The sequence below is a fragment of the Phragmites australis genome, chromosome 1 (assembly GCF_958298935.1).
Source record: "Phragmites australis chromosome 1, lpPhrAust1.1, whole genome shotgun sequence".
Lineage (NCBI taxonomy): Eukaryota > Viridiplantae > Streptophyta > Magnoliopsida > Poales > Poaceae > Phragmites > Phragmites australis.
Genome location: NC_084921.1, coordinates 32,422,244 through 32,434,424, shown reverse-complemented (window position 1 = coordinate 32,434,424; position 12,181 = coordinate 32,422,244). Strand labels below are relative to the sequence as shown.

The 12,181-nt window shown below is 43.9% G+C and overlaps 2 protein-coding genes across 4 annotated transcripts; one reads left to right on the top strand and one right to left on the bottom strand.

The window, feature by feature from the left end:
- The first annotated feature begins 528 nt into the window (after positions 1–528).
- LOC133915571 (ABC transporter G family member 37-like) lies at positions 529–9,762 on the top strand. 3 transcript variants are annotated; one of them, XM_062358786.1, is made up of 21 exons: positions 529–1,198; positions 3,038–3,126; positions 3,239–3,483; positions 3,577–3,653; positions 3,785–3,838; positions 3,938–4,028; positions 4,207–4,508; positions 4,599–4,880; positions 4,967–5,280; positions 5,439–5,599; positions 5,977–6,080; positions 6,315–6,471; positions 6,576–6,829; positions 6,916–7,248; positions 7,348–7,638; positions 7,736–7,819; positions 7,908–8,041; positions 8,145–8,372; positions 8,465–8,636; positions 8,826–9,080; positions 9,194–9,762. In XM_062358786.1, the coding sequence occupies exons 1-21, from the start codon at positions 749–751 to the stop codon at positions 9,458–9,460; spliced, it is 4,344 nt and encodes a 1,447-aa protein (XP_062214770.1). In that variant the 5' UTR covers positions 529–748; the 3' UTR covers positions 9,461–9,762. The 3 variants fall into 3 exon arrangements, with proteins under 3 accessions (XP_062214770.1, XP_062214784.1, XP_062214779.1); XM_062358800.1 differs by lacking the exon at positions 529–1,198 and adding an exon at positions 2,653–2,930; XM_062358795.1 differs by lacking the exon at positions 529–1,198 and adding an exon at positions 2,653–2,936.
- A 237-nt stretch (positions 9,763–9,999) lies between these two features.
- On the bottom strand, positions 10,000–11,909 carry LOC133915594 (uncharacterized). Its single transcript, XM_062358809.1, has 6 exons — positions 11,719–11,909; positions 11,434–11,608; positions 11,263–11,343; positions 11,088–11,157; positions 10,779–10,983; positions 10,000–10,470 (listed from the first exon to the last, which is right to left on the bottom strand). Exons 1-6 carry the CDS (start codon positions 11,871–11,873, stop codon positions 10,359–10,361), a joined length of 798 nt encoding a protein of 265 aa, XP_062214793.1. The 5' UTR covers positions 11,874–11,909; the 3' UTR covers positions 10,000–10,358.
- Between the last annotated feature and the right edge of the window lie 272 nt (positions 11,910–12,181).

Genomic DNA, 12,181 nt, shown 5'->3' with positions numbered 1-12,181 from the left:
AGAAACAAAATAAAAAGAAAATGGTTGGGATGGTCTTACTGGCCAATGTTCCTCTGTTCTCCCCGAAGGCGGTCAATGCTTGCGTTGACGCACGTGGCTCTCGCCACGCATCATAGCCGGACAGAGTTTTGCTTAACTGGTGCAACTGGCGAAGGATGATGGTGCAGCGATATATAATAGTAAGTAGTAGACGACGACTAGTAGTCGATCAGCGACCGCTGCAAGGAACGGACACATTGAACGCAGGCAGAAGGAAGCAGCCGCTTCGAATATACAAGTCCTCCTTTGAGCCGGTGAGGCCGGGGTGCATCTTGACAGCTTCTCCGAGCATGCATGCTCTCGGGGTAGGGAGAAGACAAACTCAGCGGTGATGTCAGGCAGGAAGCTCTCTTGCGCGGTCAGGTAAAAACACACGTATTGGAGTAGCTCAATACGTGTGTGTGAGAGAGAGTCATGGTCAATGCATATAAAGTACTCTGGTCCTCACCAACTTCGCAGCCATGGCTTCCATATATAATAGCAGCTTCTTCTCCTCCTGCAAGCTGAACACATTCAGAGCTAGACAGAGCCGAAGCCTACCTACCCAGAGGCCGGCAAGGCAGCTCGAAGAAAGAGTTGTTCTAGCTGGCCTTCTAGGGCAGTGCAAGAGTTTGCGAGAGAAGCAAGAATCAAGCTGTGATTAGTGTTTGCTCAGTGTTTTTGCTGCAAAACTGAAGGTGATAGCTAGCTAGTCGAGGATATCAGCAGGATGGATCGAGAGATACACCGGATGGCGAGCCTGCAGCGGGACAGCTCGCTGTGGCGCCGCGGGGACGACGTGTTCTCGCGGTCGTCGTCGCGGTTCCACGACGAGGAGGACGACGAGGAGGCCCTGCGGTGGGCGGCGCTGGAGCGGCTCCCCACGTACGACCGCGTGCGGCGGGGCATCCTGGCGCCGGACGAGGGCGGGGAGAAGGTGGAGGTGGACGTCGGGCGGCTGGGCGCGCGCGAGTCGCGGGCCCTCATCGAGCGGCTCATCCGCGCCGCCGACGACGACCACGAGCGGTTCCTCCTCAAGCTAAAGGAGCGCATGGACCGGGTGGGCATCGACTACCCGACCATCGAGGTGCGGTTCGAGAACCTAGAGGTGGAGGCGAACGTGCACGTTGGCAACCGCGGCCTCCCCACGCTCCTCAACTCCGTCACCAACACCATCGAGGTGAGCAACCGTGCCTTCAATCATATCCAACCGGCCATCGTCGGTCGATGAGCCGATGGAGGAAACAAGATTGCAATTTTTTTTTTTGATGAGCCACGGTAGGGCCGGTCGGGCAGCAGCTAAGCGCTACCCCATTTCTTAATTTTTTTCATGGCTACTTGCGCGCTTATGCTCATCAAATGTTTGATCGGTAACAGCAGTTCCATTAATTTGCCTCGTGGGAATGAAGGGGCAGGATATATAATTAACATCACCATATTGGTAGAAAATACTAACTTCGAGGTTCTTTTTTTACTCGTATCTGAAGTCTCTAATGCATATATTTGATATTGTTTTTCTAAGTATTTATTATCTAATGTTACTGGAAATATAATAATTTTGAAAGTATTTTCCATTACGAATCTATTAATATCATTTTTATATGATAAATCTTAATATTTTACATATATTAGGGGTTAAAGTTTTAAAAATTTACCTGCATATATCCTTAAACGTTGCTCATTTAAATAGGGAAAATTGACGAAATGCAATCCGGTTATTTAATGCTCTGATGAAATACTATTTTTTTTACTGATATGTGAAACACCTGTGTTAGTAACATATGAGCTAGAATTACATTTCATCAAAATACAATCAACTAGATTACGTTTATGCAATTCTCTCATTTAAACACGCAGTTTTAGCTCCGACACCACCAAACATGCGCGCGTGGCACCATTCTTCAAACATTTCGGCGGCAACACCCAGGGAGGCAGCTGGTCCACCACACTCAACCAACGACCAGTGTCCTGCCGTAGCTGTATTAGGAATATGTGTCGCTTTTGACATTCTTCCCTCCATTAGAAAGTAGAAACAGAGCAGGAGCCGCCGTATGCCTGATCTTTTTAGAGGAGCTTGAACTTTCCTTCAGAAAAGAAAAATAACCTTGTTTCGAAAAAAGGAAAGAAAAAGAACAGCCGTCGTGGAGCCCAACAAAAGCACAAATTTTTGCCAGCAACGACGGACCAGGCCCACAGCAGCTTTTTATCTACCTCTCCATCCGATAAATAAATTGATGATTTGCTATAAAAAAATTGATATTTTAATTATGATACTACTCAGGTTAATAAAATATGTAATACTATGAGTTAATGACTAGGAGATAAATAAGCGAAGCCAAATCTTTACGGTGGGGAAAAAATCAATTGACTCTTCAATCGTCTCCGTAAAAAAAAAGGAGTTACTAATTTTCAATCGATTGAAAATAAGGATATACTTCACTCGATAACAACCACCGTTAGATGAAGATCTAACGGTTGAAAAAAAACTAATTCACAAGTGAATAGATTTTTTTTATAGTACGGATATATATAATTTCGTGTATATATCAGATAAAAATCTTTGACTATATACAAATCAAATAACAGATATATGATTAGATGGACAAACAGTCGAATAAAATAAAATTACGATTTCAATCGATTGAAACATAGTAAATCTGAAAAAGAAAAAGAAAACCAACCGAGTTTCCCCCCACGTGCCCTCTCTACCACCAACCGCCCATGGCCGACGCGGCTACCCCCGCCGGTTGTAGCCGCCGCGCCTGCACGGTCGCTCCCATCCTTGTCCTAACCGCCACATCTCCATATACACCGAACACCGTACCGCGTAATCGCCGGCATGACGTCTGCTCGCTGCGCCCCGGCCCCGCGGCTCTGCGACATTTGGTCGAGCGCCAGGCGTGCGTGCTCAAGTACCGGTGACCTCCTCGCTTCGTTGCCGGCGACGGAGTGATTCTTCACCGAAACAAATAATTTATGTATGCTAAGGTGTGCTATGTGCTTTTTTTTTCCTCCCCAGGCCATCGGGAACACGCTCCACATCTTCCCCAGCAGGAAGCAGCCGATGACCGTCCTCCATGACGTCAGCGGGATCATCAAGCCCCGGAGGTAAAACCATCGTCTGGATGTTCATGCCGTGCCGCGGAAATGAACGATACTAATGGCGTTTTCTGCGTGTCGTGGGAACTCGTGATGCTAACCATCTACGATCATGTTCTAGGATGACCTTGCTGCTGGGACCTCCTGGTTCAGGCAAGACCACCTTGCTTCTGGCGTTGGCCGGGAAGCTTGACAAGGACCTCAAGGTTTCCGGTAAGGTTACCTACAATGGCCACGAGATGAACGAGTTTGTCCCGCAAAGGACTGCAGCGTACATCAGCCAACACGATCTCCACATGGGGGAGATGACCGTGAGGGAGACCTTGGCCTTCTCAGCACGATGCCAAGGTGTTGGTACTAGATACGGTACACACCTGATTGTTGGCTTGTTTGAGACCATTGAATGGGGTATGCCATCTCTGGGATAAGTGCTAAGATTTGTTGTATTCCTTATTCTAGAAATGCTGATTGAGTTGGCGAGAAGGGAAAAGGCAGCGAACATCAAGCCGGATCATGATATTGATGTCTATATGAAGGTGAGGCTATTCAGATTACAGCATTTTATCCTTGATACCTATCTATGTGAGTATTCAACAGGAACGTCCTTGATACCTATACATGTTCATTTGCAAGTAGGTAACGGTTATTTCTTTATTAACTCCTGTAGGCCTCAGCTATTGGTGGGCAAGAATCCAGTATTGTTACAGACTACATACTGAAGGTACAGTCTGCTAGCTGTGGATCTAACTGTAGCATGGCAAGGATGATTTTGATCACCTGATCCAGATCTCATGCTTGCTGCTCGGCTATATACCTGCAGATATTAGGACTGGAGGTCTGCGCTGACACGGTGGTAGGAAATGATATGTTGAGGGGTATTTCTGGTGGACAACGGAAGCGTGTCACAACAGGTATGATTAACAATCTTCAGCAAGATGGAGGTTAAGTGTGGAATTATTGGTTCAAAATTATAGGCTAATGATATACACGTCCAAGACTATGATCACAGTGATATTTTTTAGTCGTTCTAAATTCAAATTGTCACTCTAAAAAAATACTCTAATCGTCTTATGTATTTTCACTGCTTAGGTGAAATGCTTGTTGGTCCAGCAAGAGCTCTGTTCATGGATGAGATATCCACTGGACTGGACAGCTCAACGACATACCAGATTGTGAATTCCCTTAGGCAGACCATCCACATCCTTGGTGGAACTGCTGTCATCTCCTTGCTCCAGCCAGCACCTGAAACATACAACTTATTTGATGACATTATACTCCTCTCTGACGGGCAGGTTGTGTACCAGGGCCCCCGTGAAAATGTGCTCGAGTTCTTTGAGTTCATGGGCTTCAGATGCCCCGCACGAAAGGGTGTTGCTGATTTCTTGCAGGAAGTATGTGCATCATCTATAAATTCCTATGTCATTTGGTGATTATGATTTTCAAAAATGGATTGTACTGATATATCTTCACAAAATGAAAAGGTGACATCAAGGAAAGACCAGGGGCAGTATTGGTATAGGCAGGACAGGCCATACCGTTTTATACCCGTGAAGAAATTTGCTGATGAATTCCGTACCTTCCACGTGGGCCGGTCCATACAAAATGAACTTTCAGAGCCCTTTGATAGGACCCGCAGCCATCCTGCTGCTCTTGCTACTTCAAAGTTTGGTGTCAATAGGATGGAATTGCTCAAAGCCACTATTGATAGAGAGCTTCTACTCATGAAGAGGAATGCATTTATGTACATTTTCAAAGCTGTTAATGTAAGTTTATATCTTTAGTATGCTTATTTGATTATTAAGATGGATATTAGATGGCATTAATCTGAACTTTTCCATCGTTGTTGCAGCTAACTCTTATGGCATTTATCGTGATGACCACATTTTTCCGTACGAACATGCACCGTGATTCTACTTATGGAATGATCTACATGGGAGCACTCTACTTTGCCCTCGACACAATCATGTTCAATGGTTTCGCAGAGCTTGCCATGACTGTCATGAAACTGCCTGTTTTCTTCAAGCAGAGGGATCTTCTCTTCTTCCCTGCATGGGCCTACACCATACCATCGTGGATTCTTCAGATCCCTATCACATTTTTTGAAGTCGGAGTTTATGTATTCACCACATACTATGTCATTGGATTCGATCCCAGTGTGAGCAGGTAAGATGCACTGAAATACATGTCTTCATGACTGAAGAATCCACGTAATACATGCTCCTTTTGTGAAATTTAATTCTTTTTTGCATGGAAGTAATTAAATAGAATGTTCCTCGATAAATAAATCTGTTCTCTGAAGTCTTAATGTTTGTTGTGATCAGGTTCTTTAAGCAGTATCTGCTGCTCCTTGTACTGAATCAGATGTCATCTGCACTTTTCCGCTTCATTGCTGGAATTGGAAGAGACATGGTTGTGTCTCACACCTTTGGACCTTTATCACTGTTGGCTTTCGTGACACTGGGTGGCTTTATCCTTGCAAGACGTAAGTAACTGGATTTGCCATGATTAACATAAAAAAGTTGCTATCTTTACTTGACACTAATGGTATTGAATGTTGTTGTTGCCTACTACATCCGTTCTCTTTTACTTGTCGTTTAGGATATTGATATGGTCTCTAACAAGCATGTTTAACCGTTACTTTTGACAACTATCTTTTGGTAAATGTTGATAAAATTAGATGACGTTAAAGTATTTTTCATGACAAATTCAATACTATCATTTTCATATGCTAAATCTTAATAATTTTATGTATATTAGTGGTTAAAGTTTATAAAGTTTGACTGTACGTATTCTAGGACAATATCTATTTGAGAACGGATGTACTATATGTTTATCTTGATCTATCTTCCTCTTTTCCAGCTGATGTGAAGAAATGGTGGATTTGGGGTTACTGGATCTCTCCGCTATCATACGCACAGAATGCTATTTCAACAAATGAATTTCTAGGGCATAGTTGGAGCAATGTAAGTATCCTGTTTCTTGACCAGCAATAGAACTAACTATTAGGAGTATAGAATCCTTATCTTTTACGTATTCATCAGTAGAGTCTTGTACACATTCGTTATTAGAATCCTTTTTGTGTACTCTCTCATGTATTCTATATATTGTCCAATCGGGGTTATTATTGAATACAAGTGCTATTCATAACAGTAACCACTTTGAAAACAGAAAAACTAACATGCACTTGCTTGTTACAGATTCTTCCTGGAACAAATGAGACTGTGGGAGTTAGTGTTCTTAAATCTCGTGGCATCTTTACTGAATCTAAGTGGTATTGGATCGGGCTCGGTGCCTTGCTTGGATATACGCTCCTCTTTAACCTGCTCTATACTGTAGCTCTTTCAGTTTTGAGTCGTAAGTATATTTATAAGAGTTTTTTTATTTATAACTTCAAGAATTATCAAATCAACATTTGTGAGATAAAGATAATAACTGTAGCTACTTGCCTTTTTTGGCAGCATTAACTGACTCTCACGGATCAATGTCCGAAGAGGCATTGAAAGAAAAGCATGCCAACTTAACCGGTGAAGTCATTGAGGGACATAAGGAAAATAAATCTAGAAGGCAGGAATTGGAGTTGTCCCACAGTGTTGGCCAAAACTCTGTGACTGGCAGTGAGGATTCTAGTCAGAGCAGGAAGGGAATGGTACTCCCATTTGCACCATTGTCACTTAATTTTAACAACATAAGATACTCAGTGGACATGCCCGAGGTAAACTTTCTTTCCATGAACTTCGAGTACACAAAAATGTTTATGTACCCAAGATTGCGTACCTGATCATATTGTTTTACACGCAGGCAATGAAAGCACAAGGAGTAACAGAAGACCGCCTGCTGCTTTTGAAGGGTGTTAGTGGTTCTTTCAGACCAGGAGTACTTACTGCATTGATGGGTGTTAGTGGTGCCGGAAAGACCACTCTGATGGATGTATTAGCAGGCAGAAAAACTGGAGGCTACATTGAAGGAGATATCACTATCTCAGGCTATCCAAAGAAGCAAGAGACCTTTGCACGTATATCAGGATACTGTGAGCAAAATGATATTCATTCTCCACACGTAACAGTATATGAGTCACTCGTGTTTTCTGCAAGGCTGCGGCTTCCTTCAGATGTCGATTCAGAAACAAGAAAGGTTAGTTAGACTTACGAATATAAGCAAATAACCAGGTCTTGAATTTTTGTCCTCAGCTGATTTGAGATCTTATCTGCTGAACTTTGTGATAACTAACAGATGTTCATCGAGGAGGTCATGGATCTTGTAGAGCTCAGATCATTGAGGGGTGCACTTGTTGGGCTTCCTGGAGTGAGTGGCTTGTCTACTGAGCAACGCAAGAGGCTAACCATTGCTGTGGAGCTTGTCGCTAACCCTTCAATCATTTTTATGGATGAGCCAACCTCTGGTCTTGATGCTCGGGCAGCTGCAATTGTGATGAGGACTGTAAGGAACACTGTCAACACTGGCAGGACTGTTGTTTGCACCATTCACCAGCCAAGCATTGACATATTTGAAGCATTTGATGAGGTGACTGATTCTTCTTTGTTCTTTTGAGTAATTTTACTTAGCTTAATTACATAAGGTCATGTATTGACTGTTGTTGTCATTTATGTGTGAATTACAGCTTTTCCTAATGAAGAGAGGAGGAGAAGAGATATATGTTGGTCCAGTAGGCCAGAATTCCTCAAAACTGATTGAGTACTTTGAGGTGAGAAGAAAAGTAAAAGTTACTGTTATTACTGCATGTTTTAACACCTGCTGCCTGCTAAATCACATGAAATTGTTTATTTATTCAGGTTATTGAAGGCATTAGTAAGATAAAGGATGGATATAACCCAGCAACTTGGATGTTGGAAGTGACCTCTAGTGCCCAGGAGGAGATGCTCGGGATTGATTTCAGTGAAATCTACAGGCAGTCCGAATTATATCAGTAAGTGCCCCAGCATGCCACTCTGATGCACATAACTACAGCAGATGATATGTGATGTGTCTTTGAATCATAAATCTAACTGGTTTTCGTTTCTCTATTTCAGAAGGAACAAGGAACTCATAGAGGAGCTAAGCACACCACCTCCTGGCTCTACTGATCTCCACTTCCCTACACAGTACTCTACATCGATCTTTACTCAATGCCTAGCTTGCTTGTGGAAGCAGAAATTGTCATATTGGAGGAACCCATCCTACACAGCAGTGAGATTACTGTTTACCATCGTCATTGCGCTAATGTTTGGAACCATGTTCTGGGACCTCGGACGAAAAACGTACGTCTTCTAACTTTTATTCTCTCTGCCTCTATCTATAAGTAGTAGCTACTTTGTGTAGATTCTAGCGCCTTACTCGTGTCCTGTTGCAGTAATACACGACAGGATCTGTTCAATGCCATGGGATCAATGTATGCCGCAGTTCTGTACATTGGAGTGCAGAACTCTGGTACTGTTCAACCAGTGGTGGTGGTGGAGCGAACAGTCTTTTACCGAGAAAGAGCTGCTGGCATGTATTCAGCTTTCCCGTATGCATTTGGACAGGTAACTAGTGGACACTCTTTGCCTTTCTAGTTCCAAGTGCATGGATGTATGAATGAAAAGGATGAAATGCCCTAAAATCTAACTCAGACTTGCAGTTGAACAGAAATGACAGTTGAGCACAGATATTCGTTAACATTGTGAAGTCCTCTTGGCCCAAGAGCCTAACAATTGCGCTTTGTCCTTTTGTAGGTTGCGATTGAATTTCCGTACATCCTAGTTCAGACAGTGATATATGGCGTGCTAGTCTATTCTATGATTGGATTTGAGTGGACTGTTGCCAAGTTCCTTTGGTACCTGTTCTTCATGTACTTCACACTGCTCTATTTCACATTCTACGGGATGATGGCAGTAGGCTTGACACCAAACGAAAGCGTAGCAGCTATCATCTCATCAGCATTCTACAACATATGGAACCTCTTCTCAGGATATCTGATCCCTCGACCTGTAAGTTACCCTCCTGTTGGTTTTGCATCTTCTTTTTCAATTACTTATTATTGCCTTCAGAACTAAACGCCTCACCATTTTCATATGACTGATGCACTTAACTTTTTCTTCAGAGAATTCCTGTTTGGTGGAGGTGGTACAGTTGGATCTGCCCAGTTGCATGGACGTTCTACGGATTGGTTGCCTCCCAGTTTGGTGATCTCCAACATAACCTCAAGGGCGAAGACAAGGACCAAACCGTGGCACACTTTATCGAAGATTACTTTGGCTTCCATCACGACTTCCTGTGGGTCGTCGCGGTGGTGCACGTTGCCTTCGTTGTGATCTTCACATTCTTGTTCAGTTTTGCCATCATGAAGTTCAACTTCCAGAAGAGATGAGAACGAGAGGCCCGTTTTTTTTTTTTTTTTTGCATTTTTATTGGAAGAGGACGCACAGCTGCTGTGTAACATCCACTGCAAATCAATTAGATTAAGTAGCTATCCTGTAAATGGTATAGAGATTATTTTGTATTTCAAGCATGCAGAGTTAGAAGAGGCTAACAAAGCCTTGTAAAAAAGAGTCGAGACTCCTGCCTTGACCAGCTCTAGTAAACCAGCGAGGGCTTCTCAGAGAATGTAAACCATGCCAAGTAACTATGTCAATTTGACGAATCAATGGAAGAAATTTTTTTGCTCATTAATTCCCTTTTTAACACCCTTCAGAACTCATAAGCACTCATCATATGATTGAAGTTGTAGCTGTCATGGCTTGTTAGCTTGTAACCCCATGTGCTTTAATTTCCTCACAGCTGCATATCATGTTAGTTTACTGGTAATGTACCCTGTTACCACTAAAGAGGATGCCAGTAATGTAGTACATACAGTATTACATGTTTGGTTGCATTCGTAATAATGCTATTGAGTCCCATTAGTTGTATTTTGTTTTCGATCCGGATCAGTTTACTGCACTTCATTCCTTTACTTGTCAGTTTGTAACATAATCAGATATCCTCATATTCATAACCATCAAAAGACAAAAGAGAGGTTCAGAAAGAAACCATATGCCCTAATCACATCTCCAAGGCTCAAGTATTTCACAGAGCAAAGACCATGACTAAATCACTAAATTCACTGCAAGGAAGATAGGGGCTGTATCTAGCACTAGATGCAAAAATAACTATGTTCTGAAGTTGACCAGCTTCATCAGGCTCAATTCCAACTGAAACCGTTCTGTCTGTCATTGTCGATGCCACAAGTGTCAGGGTTCGAGGGACCCTGCGGCGTGGAGGTCGCATTGTCAGGCGCCACAGCCTGCACAGGCCCCTGATGTGTTTGGGGAGGAGCATTCTGGTGCGAGTAACTTCCTTCTAAAAGATAAACCGAAGAGCATGTCACCAAGGCCATCACCACTGCACGAAAGGAGCACAACATCAAGATAGTGGCACAGCCCCTATGCTGTAGTTTATCATCATCATTTGTCGATTTGACAATAATCTTCCATGCTATTCCAGTGAAATAAGCTATAGTATGAACAGCGACGAACATATCACCAAGAGGATTGACCCATCAAATTGGTTTTGTTACAGCTACTAAATTCTTTTATTCGAAAAAGAGTCAAGTTACAAAATCAAACTAGTTTAAAATTCACATCTTTTCTGTACAAGGAGTAGCATTCACATCAGACAAATGACAACAATGATAAGACAATGAAACTTACTTGGATGCATGAACACCTGGATCAAGATCACAAGGGTTGCCAGACGCTGCGGCGTTTTCCGTCACGCCTGCCTCTGTTGGGGAATGCGAGCTCTCGTCTGTAACCACCGCTGTCTCATTCGATGTCCCGTTAGAACCGTCAGGTGTTCCACAACCGTCGTCAGATTTTCCGCCCGAATTGCCATTGTTGTGAAGCAGTCTCGCATCTGTTTCAGCAGTCACCAAAGATCCAAGATCAAATTAAAGAAACAATAATAATCCCAAACACGGGAGGAAAAAATAAAGAAAAATACATGTCTGACGCACTCACCGTCGTTCCTTGCTCCATGGCCGTTGCCACACCCGTCGCACTGGCATCTCTCGGTGCACGCGACTTTGTTCTTCAAAAATCACAATTCCAAGCAAGAGGGTTCAGTAGCAACGACACACACAATCATCAGGAGCATGCAAGCAAAGGATCAGAGATCGATGATCTTCATATATACCTTGAAGCACTCGCAGTACATTTTCATGCACTCGGACCTGCGGCAGTTGCACCCCTTGACGTGCCTCCACTGTTGCTTTCCCTGGCGTCGGAGCAAAGCCAAATCCTTGATCTCAACAACAAGGAACGAGAACATGTACAGCGTGTGGAGAATACAAGAATCGCTCGTTACCTGGCTGGACGTGTCTCCGACGATAGCGATCTTGGACCCGAACGCGCCGGGCCTCTTCTTCAGTACCAGCTCGGCTCTCTCCTCCACAAAGGCTTCCCTGTCCTCGGTGTTCAGGCAGCCCTCGCATATGCAGGTGTCGGAGCAGTACCACCTGCTGCCGAAGCAATTGCAGTAGCTGCGATGCGACGGCGAGGAGACAAGAGAGGAAGCTCAGTTCTGACTGTGAGCCACGCGGAGGAGGAGGAAGAGGAACCAGTAAGAGAAGCTCGACGATTCCTTCCTTACCGCTGGATGCAGCGGGAGGCCTTACAGCTGCAGCTTGGCCTCGGCTCTTCGTCGGCGTCCATGGCCGACGGGTCGAGCAGTTGTAAGAACAGATGCGGCCGGCCGGTCTCCGATGGAAGATGGAATTCCTCTCTGAGTTGCAGCCGGCATAACATATATATAAATAGTAGTATTGGCACACAAGTTTTGTGTTGTAAACGCTCTGGCAACTGGCGAGAGTCCGTGCGATTTTTAAGACCGAAAACAGTTTCACGGCAGGAGCCCCATGCAGCACAGAGGCAGCTCCGCTTACGACTCATAGGTTTGGCTGAACGAAATCCGTCTGTCCACGCGCCGAGGATGGAGCCGGGCACGCGGCCTACCAAGCTCGCCCGTAACCCATTTTTTTTATATTTTTTATTTTCAAAATTTACAAATATATATGTCTGTTTTTAAATTTTGCATATCTATACTCCGTCGACCG